Raw genomic sequence first — 21,983 nt, forward strand, 5'->3', positions numbered from 1 at the left:
ACGCGGGCCTGCTGAAGGTGGTGTGTGTGGGCTCATGGTATGATGGGGCCATGAGTGCCGTGAGCTGCCTGAACCCTGGCGCTCAACTAAGGAGAGGGGTTGGCCATCCAGAGCAAGCATCTCCCCAATGCCCTGGGTGGTCTCACTCGCCTTGGGAATGTGCCCTGCCTTCCCTCTGCCTTTCCCCCACTGGTCCAGGGTGGCCTGCTTCTGAGGGACAGGGACTTTGGAGTGAGAGGGGGGCTTCCCTTTGGGCACACTCCCACTGGTGCAGGCTGAGGAGGAGCACGGGTAAGGGGGTGATGCCTTCTGATATGCATCAGCATCCCTATGATGCTGATGTGTTTCTCATCCTTGCCCCTGCTGGTCTTGCATTGGCCGTGCAGACAGATAGCATACTTGGGATCATCTGCCACTTCAAAATGATCCCACACTACACTACCCCCTCACTTCTGTGGTGCGGGTGCAGATCCTGCCTTATCTCCCTCCTTAGAAGGCAGAGGCACAACAACAGGAGCAGCTGACTCAGCTGATCCACTTGCCTTCACAAACTCAACCTGCTCCGAAGTCCCTTCTGGAGAAGGAGACCTGGCTCTAGGGGCACTTTGAGGTGTGTGGAGCACAAACTCAGATTCCCCCTCCTTCCCCAGAATTTTCCTGACTATGGCACTGAGCTCCCCTGGTTTCAGATCCAGCTCCTCCTCTGGCACTGGGAGGCTCACGCTGGGAACTGAAATTGGGGTGGAAGAGATTGTCATGCTGGTGCTTGTGGCACTAGGGGTTATTATTATTATTATTGTTGTTATTATTATTATTATTATTAGTGGAGGTGGGGCAGGTGCAGACACTGCTCCCACCTCCTTGCTTCCACTAGCAGCAGAAGCCTCATGGGTGCTAGGGAAGAGGGTGCATCTAAGTTTGGGGTGAGGGGCAGACTTACAGCTCTCCTCCTGCCCCCTCTAGCTCGTCTCGCTCCCCTGCCAGAAGATCTGGCACCTGCCTTTCCAGCATGCTTCATCATGTTTGCTGGTCTGGAAAGTGTGTGTGTAATATAGCTTGTATGTATTTAATATATGTGTGTGTGTATGTGTGCGCAGTATATCTTCTCTGTGCAGTATATCTTCTATCTGCTTACTATATCTTCTAGGTCTTTACTATATCTTCTTCTATCTGCTTACTGTGTCTTCTATCTCTAATATATTGGAAAGGTGTATCCAATCCTTTCCCCTCCCCCAGAGCACTGGGATTGGAAGGGACCTCAGGGACAGATCACAGACACTGGCTAGCTACAGATGGCAATATCAGAGCAGTCCTTTCCCCATCTCCCCCCTCGCTCTTCTGAGTTTCTGTTTCCCCACAAGCCCACCTCTGAAACATTCTGAAACATCCAAAACATTTTGGATGGTTTCGTTTTGGAGATGGTGCAGAGCCTTCCATTTCATTTTGGGTTCAATATTTCAGTCACCAAAACAGGCCAAAACACCTCCGAAATGAAACGGCTGCCAAAATTTCTCACAGCCTTGGTATACATGTATTCCACCCTGTGAACAGAGAGTACAAAACTCAGAGACAACTGAGGGAAGAGGTGGAAGGAGAGAGTTGGGAGTGGTTATAGGATGAGCATGACTGAAAATGAATGGGGAAAAAAAAAAAGGAAAATGGTCTCGTTAACTCTGGGATTTCAAATCGGAGCTCTTGTTGTCACTTTCCTGTTCCTCAGGGTCATACAGTAAGCAAACCGCAAAATTATTTTACCCTTGCCTCAATTTCCCTATCAATAAAAAGGGTATAAGAATGCCTCAGTCAGGCACTTCAAGGAAAGTCCTTTGAGGGCCTTGGTAGTATTATCTTTTCATATGAAAATACAAACTTACTGATTTTAGCTTCATTTCAAATGCTTGCAACTGCAGTAATGTTACTTTGAGCTATAGAGAACTGATCTTTTGTGGATCAAGACATGCAGCTACATTAAAAAAGCAATGTAGGTATGTTAATGAGAATGGGGAAAAAATATAATTTTTTAAATACAGCCAAGGTATATTTGTTTTCATGTTAAAAATTTTTGCCCGTCTATTGCAAGTTTCAAAATGCTCAATGACGTTTCATTCAAACATAATTTTCAAGTTAGAAAAATCGCAAGTGTGAGTTTGCAAGAGACACCGATACGTAGGTTCTAATGCAAAATTGGGACATTTTGTTTTGTATAACTGAAATCTGAAAATATGCAAGTTTTAAGAGATTGTGACTAAAGGTACGTTTCCTAAATTATCCATGGCTTACTGAAATTGATTCAGCAATTGAAATGATAAATAGCACTTCAAACCATCAATAAGAATGAAATTAGGTCTTCTGACTCCTATTTTTAATAAATATTCTGAGCTGGTCTAGGGTTTAAGGGAAAATAAAGTAGACAGCCACCTATTGCAGTGAGAAGGTAGGAGTGGCAAAAAAGAAAATTTGCAAACTTACAGCATCCTCTGACATAAATGCTTTGGATCTTAGCAACTTGGAACTTCAAGCTCTTGGCAGGCAACTGAAGACTGGAACATGCCCAAAAGTAGCATTGGAGCTTCTGCGCAAAAATAAGCTTTTGTCTTTTGTTTCCAAATATATCCATCACACTCAAGGTTCTTTTAAACTTTGCCTCTTCCAGGTAGAAGCAGAAAATGCAGTTTTTGTGGGGGGGTTTTGGGGCGGGGGGCGGAGGGGGAGGTTGTTTTTTTTTTCAACATAGTTGCATTCTACTTTGTTCCTGTCTTGGTTGGTGGGTCTTGGTAAAGCTAGATCTGAACGATTGCTATCCAGGAGTTCACATGTATTTAAAGCAATAAAAATCAGCTTCACTAAAGGTGGTAACTGTTAGTTCCAAGTCTTTGAAAGTAACTGCTTTAAAGAGCTGGCTATGTTCTAAGTTTCCTTCATACTTTATCACTGATAACTAAGAGTGGTGAATATTTCTTTTGCATTCTAAGAACTCTTTCTAAGTATTCTTGGAAAATAGGCTGAAAGCTGACTCAGGCTTTTGACGCTGACCAGATGTATTATCTCAGGCAGATTACACGCGTGAAATTCTCAACGCATCTCATTTTAGTGTTCTGCAGAGGATTTGGTCCAGCTAACTTTGGACGCAATGCAAATGGATTTTTTTTCCAAGTAGCAGGTACATAGTGATTCACTCTGAATAAGGGTGGTTTGGTGCTAAGACTTGTGGGAAAGCACAACTACTGGCACTTCAAAATTCTTATTTCCTATATGATGCTGCAGTTTCCAGGCACTTGTTTTCTGTTTACTTAGTGCAAGGTTACTGGGAACATTTCATCAACTGTCTTGGTGGAACAGTACTATGATCTCATTAACACTGGTCTTGATGAAAAACTGTAGTTGGGGAAGCCAGCTATATTTTTAAAGCAGTGTTTTAGATCAAGGCTTGATTTTTAACATCCACAACAAAATTTAAAATCTTGCTCTGCTAGTGGTAGCAATATTAACCTTATCTGGAACTAGACTACACTGTTGCAGTGTCTTGGCTTTTTGTTCTGAGTCATTTCTGTAACTTGTGTGTTAACCTTAAGTTTATTTAAAACTTAGAATTTCTTTTAAAATGTACCCTATTAGTATGATTCCCTTTAAACTACTTAAACCCACCCACATATGCAGAACAAGTAGTTAGTTAAAACCACATGATCAGTGGAATATTTTGGTCAGGCATTTCTCCAGCATGATCCAGTCTATGGTAGTTATGCCAACAACTTGTGTGCCTTGATTAAAAAAAAAAAAAAGCAGACAGACCAACAACCCCCCCCCCCCAAAACCATAAGCATTTAGAGTTATGTATAGGGTTTGCAGCAAAATATGCATGCTGCCCTCAATCCAGTATCTTCCAAAGATAATCTTATGCCTGATTTATTTGAGACTTTTTCATAGCCTCCAACGTGACAGTTTTTACTAAATATTTAAAGAAACTCTTAAGATATGCAGATTAGATTCCCACAGATGGTTTCAACCAGCCTCTTTTTATTAATTATTCATTACGTGGTAACTAGGCATCCTCATTCAGGCGCGATTAGTTCAGACAGCCTAGAGCATTGGAAGTTGGCTGAATAATGGAAACTCTTGTTTCTGTGTTTCAGATGAGGAGACACAGTAGGAATGAGAGAGAAATGAGAATTTGTTTTCAAACACTTGCTCACTAAACCACAATGAAATTGTTTTAGCTTTTACATATTTTGTACTAAGTGGCTTTTTGCTTTTTTTTTTTTTAAATAGAAACCTAGAAGTCTGTGGAATTGGAATAATGGAGGTCAAACTAATTAAATTGTTAATTATAGTGTCAGCTTCATTATCTAAAAATGATCTTTATTATCTACATCATTTTCTCTCCATCCCCTAAAGCATTGATTTAAAATAAAAAGAATGCTTTCCTTTTAACGGGGAAAATAGATATTTATTTATCTTACGCGCTAATTGCATAACTTAATTTTATGTATCCAATTTTATGTATGTTATCCTTTAAATCATTTAATTCTCTTTCCTTGTACCTTAGTGAACCTATTTGTCCTTTTTTCTACCCTCTGTCTTATTTGCTTTGTAGCATAGACCTTCCAACCTGACAGCAATTTTATTGTGTTGTTTATAGGGGTAGCCAAACTGATATTGGTGTACCTGAAGTATTTATTTTTTAATTATTGGACAGTGAGGCAATTGAATTGTTTTACTTTATAAGCTACATGTTTTTAGAATACAGCATGTCCTCCTCCATGGAACTTGACAAAGAAAAGTCCTCCACTTGTTCATCAGTTTAAAACATATATAAGAATAAGCATAGAAATTATTCCATGGTAACTGTTTATATAACTAAAATCTGTTACTAAAACTAAAGCATTTCATTTTTATTGTCACCATTTATATAGTAATTTAATCCAAACAATTCAATTTCTGATCAACAGATTGCTAATTGCCTATCTTCTAAATTGTAAATTTGACATAGATGGAGTGGACAGAAACTTAAGCAATGATACTAAGCATATTCTTTTGGTGCCACTTATCCCTGTCTATCTTTGAATTAAGGTTTTGTCTTCTCTTAAAGAAACCACACAGATAGAAGACCCTCGTGTGCAATGGCGGAGGGAGCAAGAACATATGCTGAAGGACTATCTGGTCCTGGCCCAAGAGGCAATTGCTGCTCAGAAGGAGATCTACCAAGTGAAACAGCAAAGACTTGAATTGGCCCAGCAAGAGTATCAGCAACTCCATGAAGTCTGGGAGCACAAGCTAGGTTCTCAGACAAGCTGTGAGTATGAATAAATCAACTCTAAGTGAAAACCGCTGTTGGAACACAACTAGGAAAAGAACCTGCTGTCAAACGTAGTTTTGCTCGCATGTCAGTTCTAAAAACAACTAATCTGCTTACAGATGGCTTCCAATAAGACAAGCATATAACACTATGGGTAGTATCTTGCTAGCTCTCTTGCCATAACAATGGGCTTCTGATGACCTAATTAGGTGGTCTGAGATGCCCAGGTCCAAAGAGACAGGTGTGTGTTACTGGTGCTTTCTAACAGTTTGGTAATAATGGAAAAGAGTTTTGCAAGGAAACTTACAAGACAACCTACTAAGTATTCTTTTGCTGTCTAGCAGATCTCTCTCTCTCAAATTCTGTTATGGATCACATCGTCCATAAAATATCTAGTAGCACCTTGCTGCTATTAGACTAAGCTAGCTTGCAGCTCAGGGATTGCTGCAATCAAGCCTAACACAAATACAGCTGTAAAAACAGGGAGTATGCAGAGAGAAGCAGAAAAAATAGGCAATGCGAAAGGGAGACCGTGAAGAGGAAGCAGGAAGGTAAGCTATGAAGATCCGGAACTTTCATAGAATTGGCCGATAAGCTTAAATACAGGACAGTGCACTCAAGTCGGCAAACATTTGACATACCTGTACATTGGCACAACTGCTAGTTGCTAGTAATGACTTCAGTTAAAGGCAAGAGTTTTAGAAGTAATTTTTGCCCACTCTTGAAGTACCATAGGGCAGGAGTGAGTAAAATATAGCCTGTGGGCCAGATCCAGCTGGCCAACTGATTGGATCCAGCCTATGGCTGCTTCTGCAGTGATCCACGTGGGGCTGAGCCCTGCCCGGTCCCACCCAGGGCAGCCCACCCCATGGTGATTCAGAGAATCAGTGATTCAATGCTGATTCAGAGAATCAGTGATTTGGATTCAGACACAGCTTTAAAAGTTTTTTTCTACATACCTTGAAGTAGCAGGTGGAGCTTGTGAACACTGCGATGCTGGGGCACATAGAGCGTCCCACAGAAGTACAGGGGGGCCAGCCATGTGCTCGGCGGTGAACCCAGAAGTGGACCAGAAGTAGTTCTGGTCCACTTCTGGGTCTGCTGGGGAGCATGCTGGGACCCCTCCCCTGTGCCTCCCTGCCTCGGCAGTCCCCCAGACCCAGGAGGCACTAGTCACTGAGCCGGGTGGACCCAGAAGTGGACTGGAAGTGCTTCTGGTCCATTTCCAGGTCTGCTGCTGAGTGCACTGGGGAGCCCCTCAGGCTTCTATGGGATGCTCCATGCGTCCCAGCATCACAGCACTCACGAGCCCCTGCTGCCTAAAGGTTTGTTGAAAAAACATTTAAATCTGTCTCTATGCCCAAATCTCCGAATCTTTCCAAATCAATTCAGAGGGTTCCAATTCAATTTGGAGAGATTAAAGGGCCCTCTGATTTGATTTGGATTCAGAGATTTGGCCACCAAATTGGTCCGAATCTCCTCCAAATCGAATTAGGGACTGAAGCTTTGCACAGCCCTAGTGTAGAGGTGGAGATTCTTTAGGAGCTGTTGCTGGTACCTACTATGGATGCCAGAGCCAAACCATTCCTCAGCAGCCCTGGGCTTCAGGAAAGCAGAGAAGTGCTATATAGACAGTTTTAATATTGTTCACTTTGCATCCCATTATACTCTGGCAGGCACACCAGATCAGGCTGGAGATCTTGTCCACAGAATAAAGCCACTTTAACTGACATGTTGCTAGACCTTATGCTGATCACTTGCATATCCCAGAAGCCAATGTCTCCCCAGTTTATTGATTTAATAGACCATGATATAGGAGGGTTCGTGTAAAGTTACTGCTGTACTTTGCAAAGGGAGTGTTTCAAATGGGAAATGCTTTAAAGACAGAAAGGCCAGAGAGGGTAGGTAAGATGGTATCCAGAGTATACTGCAAGCAGATCATTTGTTTTATAAATGACATGGGAGTAAATCCAAGTTTAATTTCAGGTTCTTTTCCTAGTTTTGCTGACTTACTGCTGCTCTCTGACTTATCTGTGCAATTTAAGAACATGATTGTGAGACAGAACCATACCAATGGTCCGCTTATTTCAGAATTGCATCTCTGGTGGTGGTCAAGACCAACTGCTTCAAGAGATGAGGCAAAAAATCCAGCAGAAGCTAAATATTTTCCCTAATTCTTATCAGTTAGAGGTTGACAAATACCCTGAAAAAGTCAACTTTTGTTTTATTTTTTATCTTATTTTGTTGCAAATTTTTATTGACATTAACCACATATAAATAACCAGTCCCTTCTGAATACTGCTGAATACTTTTCCTCACTTATATCTTGTGGCAGTGAGTGTCAGGCTAATTTCAAATTATTTTTAAAACTACCTATTGGCTTTTAATTTCATTGGGATGTCCTCTTGCCCTGCCCCTGGACACAATGAAACTGAGGGGGTGTGAGGGGGTACAGAGTGCCAAGCAGCTGGATGTGCTGGATTCAGCAGCGGGGGGAGGGTGGAGTGCCAAGCGGCTTGATGTGAGCCACTGGTAGCATGGAATTGCCACAGCCACTCCGCCCGGCTCCGCAGGGCCCCCCAAAGCGTGGGGCCTGGCACTTGCCCCAATTTGCCCCCGCCCCGGGACGGCCCTGCCTCTTGCATTGAGAGGATGAATAGAAGTACAGATTTACATTCCGTATACTATTAACTAATTTGTATAACGTCCCGTCTTTTCTCTCATTTTAAGTTACAGTAGCAGAATGCTCAATCTTTTCTTGAGAATTTTCCCTTCTTTGAATCCTGTCCATTTGCGTCTACATTATTAAGGGCTTGTGAATAGTGTGCTCATGATGGAAGGTTCTGATATCATCATGCCAATATTTATAATTAACAAAAAACACAATTCCAAGCTTCAGGGTGTAAGCTGAGTATGACAAAATTAATATCCATGCCTGCAGTCTCCCCTTATAGTATTGCTCAGCTGAGAGCTTTTTGCCATCTGGAGTGGTTGACCCTCACAAAGATAGGATTCTGCACTTCATGAAGCATCAGTCTAATCCTTAGTGTGGCGTTCTATAGCTGGTCATGGGCCCAGGGTCCTGACCTGTGTTGTGTTCTTCAGATTTTCTGATATATTGTTTTACCTTTAATGGTTTGTTAGTTTATATGAAAAAACATCTTAAAATAAAAACTATATGCATGTCTCCCTGCACATGGTGATTTTTTTTAATGGATTTAGTATTGCAGGAGATGAAGAACTAGGCTTGGATCTAGCATTTGGGAGTTGTTTCAAGTAAGAATGAAGAATGAAGGAGTGTGTTAGCAAGGAGCTGGGGCCAGGTCAGGACTTGCAAATGGAGCAAGTCCTGCATCTCTAGCCTTCTCTCATGTGCTATCACCCTCTTGAACATGTGGCCATCTGCTCTTGTGCGGGCCTTGGGTTGGGGGTGGAGAGGTATGCAGGTAGCAGTGGGGAGTGATGGGAGAGAGAACCTTGTGTTTCACTTTGGGGATGGGAAGACGGTTAAAGAATGAAGTATGGAAGAGAGCTGAAAGCCAGTTTGTCTCAGGGAAGATGTACTGGTGCTCAGATAAATCTTTTTGGGTTTGTATGAAGTATTGTAAAGTTCACTGTGCCATGGAGTAGGTTTCTTAATTTAACATACTCTCTTCATTCCAGTGATCTCTGGCTCATCGTCTAGTTCTAAATATGACCCGGAGATTCTTAAAGCTGAAATTGCTACTACAAAATCCAGGGTAAGAAGTATAAAAGGACCTTTGCTTTCTGCTAGCAATCTTAAGAAACTTCCACACCTCACAATAAGTATTAAAAGAGATGGTGAAGCAGCTGACAGCTAATGCTGCCAACCTTAATCTAGAAGATAAAATATCAGAACCCTCTGAAGTCTGTGTCCAAAAGTTCAGCTACGGAACACTTTTTAAAACAGACTTTGAGCTTGTCTTAAGGCTGGTAGTACATATTTTTCTATAGATATTGTACAATATTTAATTACATGGTGACTGTATTGCAATTCTAAATTGCTGATTGCCTCCAGAAACCGGTAGCTATTTTGTCTTCGGTCCATTTTAGATTGCTTTCTTGAAGATTTTAGATTGGGAAGAAGTATGAGCAACAGTAATGTAAGTGGGTTGGGCCTCTAGAAAATGTAAGTCGGTAAACTACAGAGTCCATGTGTTCACAATTCATGGTATCACTGTTAGCTGTACACAGTATTCACAGTATTCACAATTCACTGTTAGCTGTACACAGTGTTCACAGTTCTCTGTTAGCTGTACAGCAGAGTCTTTTAATAGGATCTTTGAAGTGGATGGGATATATCGCAACTGAACAGCTATTCCAATATTTAACAACTTTTAAAATTATTGACGCATTATATCTATTGTGTCCCTCCCTATCTCCTTTTAATCTTTATTTGTCAGATTTTTATTTTAGAGGTTAAACATTTCATATCTTTTAAGCACATCATCAAATCATGTGACATCTGGCATTTGATGAATGTTTCCCCAGGGAGAACAATATTATAATGTTGTCTTTATAAAGTAGGAGTTAGGGCTGTACATTATCTTTGAACTAAATTATTTTTTAGGCAATTCCAGTGAAATGTCCATCCTGCTTAAACATTTTCTGGTTGTCTGAAGAATGATATATCTAAAATATTGAGGTGAAATATCAGTCTGAAAATATAACACTTTGCTCTCCTATTTATTATAGGTTAATAAACTTAAGAGAGAGGTAGCTCACATGAAACAGGAACTACAGTACAAAGAGCATGGCTTCCAAACACTAAAGAAGTAAGTATAGTGCTTGGGACAGCTTGCTTTTGCTGCAGATGTGCACACGCTGACTTAATTCTAAAGAAAACATGAGGGGGCCATATTTATATATTTTGGTAAATAGCATTCTCTCTTGCATCCCATATTAGTTAAAGCTCTTGGCATGATATGGCCCATTGCCTTAATTCTAGGAGTCATTGTTTTAGGAGCATTGAGGAATGCCTTTAAAAAATAAAAAAATAAAAAGGTCCCAGATGCTACCTGATGTGATAACTAATGAAACTGTCAGGGTTCTTGCAGTGTACTGACTTCTCAAGAGAGTGATTTTGAATTGGACCAAATAATTTATTTAAAAGACAATACATGCACCAATATGCATACTTCCTGAGTTGAGGAAGAGAATGATATTGTTCTGTGGAGTGAAGGAAGATCTTTATCGTGGAAAAAGTGAAGTAGAACGATTAATCTACCTTCTTGTTTAGTGACCTACAGAAGGCAGAAGTAGAAGAACTTCATGGAATTAGATTTGGTTGTGCGGGGGGTGTTAATTTCAGTTTAACATAAAATACACCTGTGACAAGCTTACAAATCCTCCTGTATAATTGCACCTTTTTAAGGGAAGGCAGTGGAAACTTGCCTTAACTATCAAGTGATAAAAATCTGTCCTAGGGCCCTGCTAAGGAGAAGACAAAGGTTTGTGTTTCACAGAGGTACCTACTTTTGCAAATGCCAGAGACATCTGAGCATAAATTTCAGATTTCCACTTTAGCTCATGCTACCTGGCATCATTTTGAATACAGTTTTAACCTGATCCTGACACTGCTCCACTTGGGGAGTAGCATGGCAAGATGTCTGAAGAGACTATTCCTAAAGCTTTGTCTTCAGGTTTGAAGCCAAGGCAAACGGTTTCTGGTCCATGACATTATGGCCTAATCTTGCAAATATTTACTAAATTTGTGAATGGTAGGGCAACCTAGGATAGTAAGAAAATAGGTGGTAGTATTTACAATATCAAGCTATATGTTTTCTTTCTGAAAGAATAGATGTGTCCTAGATGTTTGTTCTACTATCAGTTCAGACATATGATGGAAAAAATTAATCCTCCACAAATTCTGATTTTTTTTTTACCCTGGGGCAAGTCTGCTATGCTTTAATTTGCCTTAAATGTTTAATGACGACAACTGTCAGAATTTTATTTAAATGCGTTTGTCTTTCACTGTAGACATTTAAAGAACCAGAGATGGTATTAAAATAGCACTTTTTGGCTAGCTTCAGAATAGTAGTATTTTGAAGGTACCATTACTTTATTATATGCAAATGTGCCCTTTAAAAAGGGAAAGGGTCCAGATCATTTATTGACTCGCTCATTCTTACTATGGGTGAGAATAGTCCTTATTTAATTTAAGAATATGCCTCATTTGGAAATGGATGTGGAAAGTTTTATATGCATCTTCAGCTATGAAATATATGTTCAACTTTGAATTCCTTTTAACTAATTGTCTTTCATTTTGCAAATTTCTGTGCAGAATTGATATGAAAATGTCAGATACTCAAGGAGGATACAAACTTGATGAAGCACAAGCCATTTTAAGTGAAATGAAAGCTATCAAGAAGTTAATCACTTCAGGGGAGAAGGAAAAGCAAGACCTCATTCAGGTACTGAAATAACATTGGGTTTGTTCATGCCATGTCAGCTGCCAGTCTGAGCATGAAGCTGAGAAGCTCCTGCTTGTCTGAATCAGATGGCACACCCCAGCATGAGAAGTTCTCCAGGGAGGCTTTTTGGGGATTGTCCCAATTGTCCACTATCAAGCCCTTCAGCCTCTGAGCAATTACAATTCTTGTCTTATTTACAGATCGTGAAGCATAAAAGGAGACTAGCAATTGCCTACATTCAATCACTTGGTCATCCCTGGCTTTTTGAACTGGGGTGGGGGGGCAGGGGGGTAATAAAACCCCAAATCCCTCACCGGCAGATGTCTTTCCTATGGGACTGTTTCTCAAGGATTGGTCACTGTGATTTATTATTGAGGGTTTGGAATGCTTCATTCAGGGTGCTAGTGTTGACAAACGTGATACTTTGGCTGAGATTTTTGAATGAGTTTCATGAATTGTTCTCATTTTAGAGTTTAGCCAGGCTAAAGGATGGCTTTGTGGCTGACACAGGACAGCATTCCGACCTATGGGCCAGCAGTACCTCCTTAGAGGGGTCCAGCCCTTTGCTACCTAGGCAGTATCTGGATGTAAGCTCACAAACGGAGGTTTCAGGAAATGTGAGTAACTGGTGCTACCCAATTGCAAGCCTCTTATTAAGGACAAATATCTATTAGTTGATGTTTAAATCATGAGGAGCTATCAGTGGGGTTTTTTTCCTTTAAAATTTCCTTTGAACTTTTAGTGCATATCTAATGACAATTTGCTGTTTGCTCATACTCTGCTTTCATTGGCACATATGGATGACTTATTTATAGTATGCTCTCAGAAACAAACTGAATGGAATAAAAGGATAGATATTTTTCCCCTAGGCTTTTCATACAGCATGTATATTCTCTAACACTACAGTTATTATGTAAGGGAATATTTGGAGGCTACCTAGAGGTCACATGTACAGAGATATGTCACTTGGGAATTTGAATGATAAGTAAGAAATGCTAGCAGGGTTTATTTTATACTTTTCTGTTACAATTTTATGCATGGAAAATTGGCACGTGTAGTGATGGGTGAAAGTTCAGATTTGTTTAGAGGATCGGTACAGGATTTTGCACTCTTTAAAAGACTTAAATATCACATTAAATGGTGGATAGTTCATCTGTTACCTTCTGCAGGAGTGTATTCACTCCTACCTTCTATCCTCATTAGTGGCCATTGTAGAATATGAGCAACTCCTCAGAGATTTCAATTTAGTGATTCACTAAGGTGGATTTGAATGCCTTTTAACAAATGTTCTTAACTTGCAAAGGCAGAGCCCCTCTACTCCATGTATTTTGCTTTTTGATACACAAGACATGGTGACCTCCTCCCATTTCTTAGTAATATGTACTAGAAGAGTGCTGTAGTAATGTTACCACCTGATGTTTTCACATTTTTTTTATTGTATATTATATAGTACCCCATGAAAAATGGTCCTAATCCTGCCATTAGAAGTGCAGGCCTTGTCAGCACAGAGCTCCCTTCATTTAATTGAGGTTGTGCAGGTGCAGGAGAGGAGACAGCCAAGATAGGTTATAGGATTGGTGTCTTAGGGTATGCCTACAGCCCAATGTGGTACTGTGCAGAAAAACCCGAGTGAACTAAAAAATGTAACTTGGGTAGCAGAAGCAGTATGGCCACCTCAACGTGGGGCTGTGCCCAGGCTAATGCATCCTGTTTCTCAGCGGTGCTATTTGGTCTGGACAGAGTACCACACCAATGTAGTTCTCCTGCTTTTGGTACTAGCTAGCTCATTAAGAATTATCTGGGATATATGTATGTGAAACTGCTGTGTCCTCTGTAGACGTGCCCCTGGTGGCAAATCCTTCAAACAATTTCTTGAGTGTTGAACTTTTACTTAACATAATAAGAACTATTCACAGGAACAAGTGTTTGCAGGTTTGGGCCTACAGATGTATCATGTGCCTTTCCCTAAAGATTGCAAAAATCTAAACAAGACCAACCCAAAAGTGGACAAAACACCATTTCAGAAGGGTGTAAAGGTTCTCTATGGTTTTTAATGTACAAGAGAGGGATGGAAATCAGGCATTTATGTGAATTAGTAAGATCTGCTTTTCTTGTGTTGCATCTTGTATTTTTTTTTTTTTTTTTATCGTTTATAGCAAATCTTAATATTCAGAAAATACTTTTCACTCTGGTCAGTACTTGACTCCATTTAATGCAATTGGTAAGATGATAACCTTACCCACTTCAGTACAGGATGTCAAAAGGCAACTGCAGCTGTTTGTTTAATACTGTTTTTATATTCTCTCTCCCCAGTTTATTACAAGTAGTAATAATCAGTTAGCTGAGAAGGTGAGATTACGCCTCCGCTATGAAGAAGCGAAGAGAAGGTAATGTATGGGGTTTTTTAATCTGTTACTGGTTACTGGGGAGATTTTTCAGTTTATGATAAATGAATGTCTCTGTTGTCCTTAAAGAGCGCAATTAGACTCTGAGATGGTAGGTTCCATTCATCTGCAGAGAATCTCTTCCAGATCTTTTGTCTGGTGGCTGATTTGAGGGGTTTGTTCATTTAATGCTTTCATGATTATGTGGAGTTGCAAATGAAAAAGAAGTTTGCTAGTAAAACATCTTGTTAATTAACCATAATGCTCAGCAGAGTAAACACACACTTTACAATCATCAGATAATAAAAGCACAGATTCAAGCCTTCTGACTTTTAAAATACTCCATAAAACAGTCAGCAAAAATTGAATTATAAAAAAAGTAATTACTGCTATATTTAAAATAATTTAACACAAGCCAGTCCTCCCATTTAAACTAATGTAAATTCAGATTCTGTGTTTGTAACTAGTTTTGGTAGGGGCAGTGTGCTTTGACTGAAATAAGGCACAGGCTGAAGAATGCTCTAAGTAAAGTATCTGGGTATATGAAGGGAAAGCAAGCATTCTCCAAAAACTTATTTTGCATCACCCAAATTGACTTAATTTTGTGAGCAGAAACCTTAGCATTAGGGACTTTCAGAGCCAAATTTCCCCTCAAGCACATAAGAAACAATAAAAATAGTGTGTATGGACCTTATGGTTTAATCCTTTATCATGTTCACATCCTTATATAAACTAAGTACACAAATGAAAAGAGGACTTCTAGTTTAAAAAAAAAATAAGGACAGTGATCATCAATCATTTTTATGCAGATTTTGTCTGTGGCCCACAGTAATTGCTTTGGTTTTCTATGTAGTTATATAGTTGTGCTCACAGAAAATGCTAACATATCATTAACAGATGCTTCTATCCCAAAGGAGTTTGGCACAGCAAGAGTATATCAGCATATGAGAAGACTGACAGAAATACAATTTCCCTTCTCACACTATGCTTTCTTATTAATGAAAAACCTAAAAAGAATGGGGACCAAAGCATAACAACATGGCAGCTGCCATATATTTCTGGTTGCCACTGCCCCTTCTTGTGCAATTTGTGTGGCGGCAGTGGCAGCAACAGCAGCCGTTTCCACCGTGCCTTCCCCATGCCCCGCTAACTAGTACTTTAGGTAGGTGCTGTGGTCACTCTACCCTAGTAATGCCACTGGGGACCAGTTCAAACACCTAATGCATGTCCTTTGTAATAGAAATAGGTTCAGTTAGTTTGTAGTTTCACTGTCTCCCTAACTGGGCAACTAGCTGGCTATGAAGGGCTTCTCGAAAGGTAAAAAGGCTCTACCCTGGCCTTCCGAGGATGATGGCTGTCAACACAATCAAAAGCAGATTTCAAATCAATGAAGGTTGCATCACCTTGATAGAACAGTATTTTTAGATTGACCTTGAGCTCACAGCCACTCAAGAACAGATGGATGGCTTGTTTGTCTCCCCCCAAAAATTGTAGCTTTCAGCCAGTCTCCTGAAGAGCAATACATTAAAAGACTAATTGGACAACAATTCCCAGGCCATGTTTTATAAAGAGGGATGATGATGATAGCAATCAGCCACTTTGCAGGGAACATCCCAGTCTTTATATTGGTAAATAATTTTGCTGAAACAGGATCTCCCAGTTGACTGTATCCTCATAGATTTGTGTGTGGGTTAGTCTTCACCAGGAGCTTTATGATGATGACTAACTTCTCTAATGGAAATCAAGGGTCATTCTAGAAGAGCATATGTGGTAAAGTCTACCAGGACGAATGATATTCTAGAGAATTAGTGACTCAAATTGTTATCTAAAAGAACAATAACATATTTCCCAAGAATATTTGAGATAGAAGCTTTACTATTTGAATTGAACATACCATTATAATGTACTGTGGAGGGGTAAAAAATTCTCATCGACAGCAAGTTCAAATGCCTTCCAAGGGGCTCTTTGATCAAGCAGGTAATATATTCCATTCTGAAAGAACTAATTTCCTAATGGAATCTGAAGCTCTGTTTTCAAAAGTTTTCATCACAATCTAAAGTTTTTTTTTTAATATCTAAAGCAGCTTGTTTTCTAGCAATATAATATCTTATCATGAAAAGGGAATTGCACTAGCCACTGTGATTATCGATAACTTTTGACCAAGATGGACCTTTTACATTTGTTTTATAATCTCTGAAATTCCTCCATTTTAAACCATTGCCATATCTGGTGTAATAGCTATAGCAATATGTGTTTAAAATCATTTAGGTCAGTGGTGCCCAACCTCTATGACACTGGATCACATCATTGGGGGTCCCACCGGTCGAGAATTTGGTGGTGGGGAAGTGAGGACATTGTTAATTGCTATAGTTCTGGGAGCAATTGGTAGCTGTGCTACTGCCCCACCACCACAAATTTTCCAGACCCGTGAGCAACACCATGACTGGATGACACAGCTCCACAGATAGAGCCTGTAGGCTAGATGTTGAGCACCACTGGTTTAGGTATATTTTTGCAAGTATGAGAACACTTTCTGAAGCGTAGTCTCCCTTTTGGTAGGCATAATTGGCAAGTGCCAGTGAAGTACAGATGTAGATCTGTCCAATCATTTTTGTGGCTCCTCACTTTTCTTGAAATGCCTTGCCCAAAACTGGATACAGTACTCCAGGTGAGGGCTTGCCACTGGTGAATAAAGCAGACCACCTACTTCCTTTTACTTGCAAGCAATGCTTCTGTTAAAACAGCCCTGTATGCTATTGGTGTTTTTGCAACTGAAGCATCATATTGATTTATATTTAGCTTTTAGTCCTCTATACCCTACAGTTCTTTTCTGCAGTACTGCAGCCTAGCCAGCCCTTCTTCAGTCCATATTTGTACATGTGATTGTTCCATCCTAAGTGCAGGATCTTGCGCTTGCCCATAATTGAATTTAATTTGATTAAATTCAGATTATTTCTCCCATTTATCAAGGTCATTCTGAATCCTAATCCTATCCCCCAGGATCCACCCAGTTTGGCATCATCTGCAAGTTTGCTAAGTGTATACTCAATCCTATCCCCCCAAATCAGGGGTCATCGGCATTTTGGAGCACAAGCTACTCTGAGCTCAGGCCACTTCAAACCTGGCCCATGCTGCTGCTGCCACCACAACATCCACTGCTGTCATCTGCAGTGCTGCCACCACCACTTTTCAGCATTGCATGGTCACTGTGCTGCAACAGAAATGCCACTATAGCTCCCGAGTTCATGAGCCAGATAAAATGGCTCTGTCGGCTGGATACAGCCCATGGGGTATAGGTTGCTGACCCATGTTCCAAATCATTCATGATGTGCACATACTCTGATTTATTGCAAAGAGAGAGGGTGGGCTTTATTGTTGAAAATGTTATCCTTCTCACATGCGGCCCACCAGCTCACTTCACTAAATGAATCAGAGCAACAGACAGACCGTCCAAGTACTGTTCCTAATTTAAAAGAAAACAGTGTAAAACTAAAACTGAGCTTTCTTTCCTCTACTTTCTTCAGCTTTGGGAGTTGCTCAGCACTCTGTGCTCAGCATATCCAAATCCTGTGTCACTGATTTCTTTATAATGCAAATCTGGGCTTGTGCGTGAATGAAGTGGTTTAAATTATCAGTCTGTGAATGCTGAATGGCTAAAGTTTTTCGTTAAATGCCAAGTCATCTGAAAAGCATTTCTTTTTTAAAGATGAATAAATGTTATTACACTTAATATTGTAAACCTGCCTTTAATCCAAAAAGAGAGGGGAAATGGTTGCTTGCTAAGCAGGGTAAATTTCAGTTTAACAAAACTAAGAATGTGCAGACTGTTAGGAGCAATTTTCATTGTAAAAGCCATATCCATGCAAATAGATGCCAGAAGTGATCATATTTAATACCAAGCAATCCTCTTATAAAATTCATACTCTTTCAAAATGCACAGAGCAAGTCTCAGATTATGAATTAATGCCACTGTTAATTCTTCACTGGAGTACAACGCTGTACCTAATCAAGCAGCCAAAAACAAAATAGCTCCTGTAAAAGCTAAAAATAGTCAGGATTAATTTATATTAATTAAAAGTAAGCAATCCTCCTGTGGGAACTGTCTCAGTAGTAAAAATTGGTGCCTCTGTGCCGAAGTGACATCATCCTAATGTCCTCAGAAAGAATCAGGAGCTACACACAACTGTGCCATCATTTCACAGAGCCTCTGGGTCCTCTGCTCTTGGGCTCTGAAATGGGTGAAGAGATGAAGTTGAATCCTGAGGGGCATCCGAGAGTCATGCGGCTGATGAGCTCCACTACTTCCTGTCATTTTCCCCCACCTTGCTGTGGTCCTTTTAACTGTGATAAACCAGGCAGGGTGGGTTAGGCCTGTACGTGTGGTTTGATCTGTACTGGGGTTTTGAACCCAAGTTACTTGGCTGTCAATTTAGATTCATAGGTCTTTGGCTCAGAAGGGACCCGGTAGATCATCGAGTCCAACCCCCTGCCCTGGGCAGGAAAGAGCGCTTGGGTTAGATGACCCCAGCCAGGTGCATGTCTAGCCTCCTTTTAAAGACCTCCAAGGTAGGCGAGAGCACCACCTTCCTTGGAAGCCTATTCCAGACTCTGGCAACCCGAACTGTAAAAAAGTTCTTCCTGATGTTTAACCTAAATCTGCTCTCCATCACTTCGTGGTCGTTGTTCCTAGTTACTCCAAGGGGTGCCCTGGTAAACAGAGCATCTCGTATTCCTTGGTGCCTCCCCCACTATGAATTTGTAGGAGGCCACAAGATCACCTCTCAGCCTTCTCTTGTGTAGACTGAAGAGATCCAGGTCCCCCAGTCTCTCCTCCTAAGGCTACTTGAGTTAGCAAATATAGTTGTACCTACTGACTGTGGCATCCACTCGCAAACATTTGTGCCCCAAAACAAATTAAGCCTGTCCATCTTTATTTACATAAATGATGTCCTGGTCTCATTACTATTCGTCAGTAGATCTCAAAATCTTTTATAAGAGGAGGTAAGTGTGATTGCTTCATTTCTCAGATGAGGGAAATGAGGTACAGGACATTCTGGTGACTTCCTCAAAATCACTCAGCAGTTCAGTGGTATAAATGAAATAGAACCTAGATCTCCTGAGTTCTAGTGCTATACCTGAGCACTCAGCCAGGAAACTGAGATTGGCAACAAGTTGTCTTTGGTGTTTGATTTAACTCCAGTTTAAACAAGCCCTCAAGAGCTTTACAAGTACTCCTGCAAGACAGCAATTTAAGGGCATATTTACACATGCTCCAGGGTAGAGGGGTAAGGCACTTTCATAGAGCAGCTCTGAGAGCCGCTCTAATTAAAGCATCTTTAGCGTCTCGTGTAGTCAGTGTCCCATGCTTCAAAATAGCAATGGGGGCACTTTAACTAAAGCTTGTTTGACCAGCTTTAGTTAAAGCACCCCCACTGCTATTTTGAAGTGTGGGGATGCTGAATACATGAAATGCCAAGGCTGCGCTAATTAGCATGCTCCAGCATGCTAATTAAATGAGTCTCCTCCAACATGCTGCTGTAATTGCAGTGCATCGGCGCAGCCTCCCTGCATGTCTGCAGATACCTTATCTGTCCAACCTAAGACTCTCACCTCCCAGCCCCTTCATCTTATAGTAAAGGTGGCCAAACCGCATGTTTTGCGGCATGGTACTTGCAGCTCTTGTCCTGATTCTTGAAGCCCTGCCCACTTCTCCCAGACCTGCCAGCTCTCCCCACTTCCCCCTTGAACTTCATGTAGAGGATCAGATGTGGCTCCCACAGCGAGTAATTCTGGTCACCCTTAAGCTATAGAGTTTTTTGTTTTGTGTAAGTGCCTGGCAAAATCTTTTGAAATAGAGAAACACATTCCCACCCTCCTTGCTTCAAAACTTCATGTAAAAATGTTTCAAGTTTTCGACGATAGTTCATTGTTGTTTAAGGATCAATTTTTCTATGCTTTCTCTCTAAAGGGAAGGTTTCAGAAATATAAGTCACTCTATTAAAATGGAAACTGTTATACAACCATATAGTTCACAATTAAAATTATGGTTTTCAGACTTGTGCATCTTCATTAGTCTTAGTTACTAACATATGAGCTATCACTGTTGATTACTTCTAATGATTATTCCCAAACCCTGTGTCTCAATTCCCTTTGGTTCCTGAATGTATTTTGATGCAGCACTAAATATAAGGGAATGTAAAGTTTGTTATGTTGAGCCTTTGGAATTAAAATAGCATTTTTATATTAACAACCTGAAGTGAGCTTCTGTAATAATACATGGGAATTCTGAGACCGGGTTGAGGAATTAACTTGTTCATATGGTAGTTGCAGCATCGAAAGATAAAATGTTAATGTACTCCTGGTATACCATGTAATGCATTCTGATCTCCCATGCATGTTGGATTTGTAGGATTATAGGCTTGGAAGGAACCTCAAGGATTCCCTAGTCTAACATCCTGAACAAGTGTAGGATGTACTATTCCTGAACCATCCCAGGCAAATGCTTGCTCTTTGCACCTTAACATGGTTGCAAGTGGGCTTTAATTTCTAGAACCTTTTCAACATTTAGCATTGGGTGTTTTAGTACTAACTTGCATACTATTAGCTACTTTAGTATAAAATCAATGTTTTATGTGCATATTCTCTCAGGGTACCGGGTTTGCAGCCCTGAATTAGTTCTCTCTATTCATAAAAAAATGTGTGCGCCATTAGTAGAGTTGTACTTACTGGTATTGGAGATCCAAGAAATCGTAGTGTAAGGAGGGCCAGAAAATAAGGTGAAGTTAGTCTCCAGACTGAAATGCTGTAATGGGTGCTAGTTGTCCTGGTTGCTCATTCTTATGTAAGTATGTGTCAAGTAGGAGCTGATTTCTAACCGATAAATGCACAGTGACTTTTTTTGTCTCCCCTCACTCTTCCCCGCCCCTTTCTCTCCCTCCATAGAATAGCAAACCTAAAAATACAGCTGGCTAAACTGGATAGCGAGGCCTGGCCAGGTGTATTGGATTCAGAACGGGACCGATTAATATTAATCAATGAGAAGGAGGAACTCTTAAAAGAATTGCGGTTTATTAGCCCTAGAAAGTGGACTCGGGGTGAAGTGGAAAGACTGGAAATGGAGAGAAAACGTCTGGAGGAAGACCTTCAGGCAGCAAGAGATACTCAAAGCAAAGCCTTAACAGAGAGGTATGTTACTGAATGCAGAGCAAAGCTCAAATTACTGTCTAAGAGGCAGATAGTATAAATTAAATGATCAGCTTTTTATCATAGCACAAAGTTTGTAGCAAGGTGCTTCTGTGTTCCAGGAGTGTCCTTGTAGAACAGAGGCGGTGTCAACACTGTGAACTCACTGTGCCTGATAGCTGAATATCAAGCATATGGTGTCATTTCATGTGAACTGCCTGATAAATTGGAAGCCATGGGATTGCACTGGCACAGTATGGCAGGCATAATTGGCAGTCGCTCAGAATTACCCTGCCCAGAGGGCCTTGTGGATACAGGTACACTGCCTCGGGTCGAGGAGGCAGGCTATGCAGAGCAGCATGGTGGGCTTGATGGCACCACTGTCAGGCACAACATGTTTACTGTGCAGACATGGCCAGAGAGGACTTGTGCTTGTAATGTGTTGCCTGAAAAGATCCCACAAACGTAAGTGTCTGCAATTTAGTTTGGGAAGGCTGGACTGTATTACCCCTACCTTCAAACCTGTTGCTTCAGTGAGCCTAAGAAATGCAGATAGATCTCTGTCTGTCTCCATCTCATCATAATTTACTATTACACCCTAATCCATGAAAATAATTATTTCATATAATTGTCATATAGATTAACCAATTTTTCTGAGCCTACACAAGTGGATGCTTATTATTCAGCAGG

The 21,983-nt window shown here is 40.7% G+C and overlaps 1 protein-coding gene across 7 annotated transcripts in view; it reads left to right on the top strand.

Annotated features, from left to right (window-relative positions):
- The window catches only part of WWC1 (WW and C2 domain containing 1), a 110,810-nt gene that overhangs the window by 47,404 nt on the left and 41,423 nt on the right, over positions 1–21,983 (top strand). For 6 of the 7 annotated variants that reach the window (XM_025205670.1, XM_025205663.1, XM_025205667.1 and 3 more), the window contains 7 exons: positions 5,087–5,290; positions 8,957–9,033; positions 10,010–10,089; positions 11,598–11,727; positions 12,198–12,344; positions 14,041–14,114; positions 21,054–21,296. In XM_025205670.1, coding sequence (XP_025061455.1) covers positions 5,087–5,290; positions 8,957–9,033; positions 10,010–10,089; positions 11,598–11,727; positions 12,198–12,344; positions 14,041–14,114; positions 21,054–21,296 — 955 coding nt within the window. Of the gene's footprint in view, positions 1–5,086; positions 5,291–8,956; positions 9,034–10,009; positions 10,090–11,597; positions 11,728–12,197; positions 12,345–14,040; positions 14,115–21,053; positions 21,297–21,983 lie in introns of those variants that run through there. The other variant, XM_025205693.1, reaches the window with a different exon arrangement.

Source organism: Alligator sinensis, unplaced genomic scaffold (assembly GCF_000455745.1).
Source record: "Alligator sinensis unplaced genomic scaffold, ASM45574v1 scaffold7_1, whole genome shotgun sequence".
NCBI classification, from domain to species: Eukaryota; Metazoa; Chordata; order Crocodylia; family Alligatoridae; genus Alligator; species Alligator sinensis.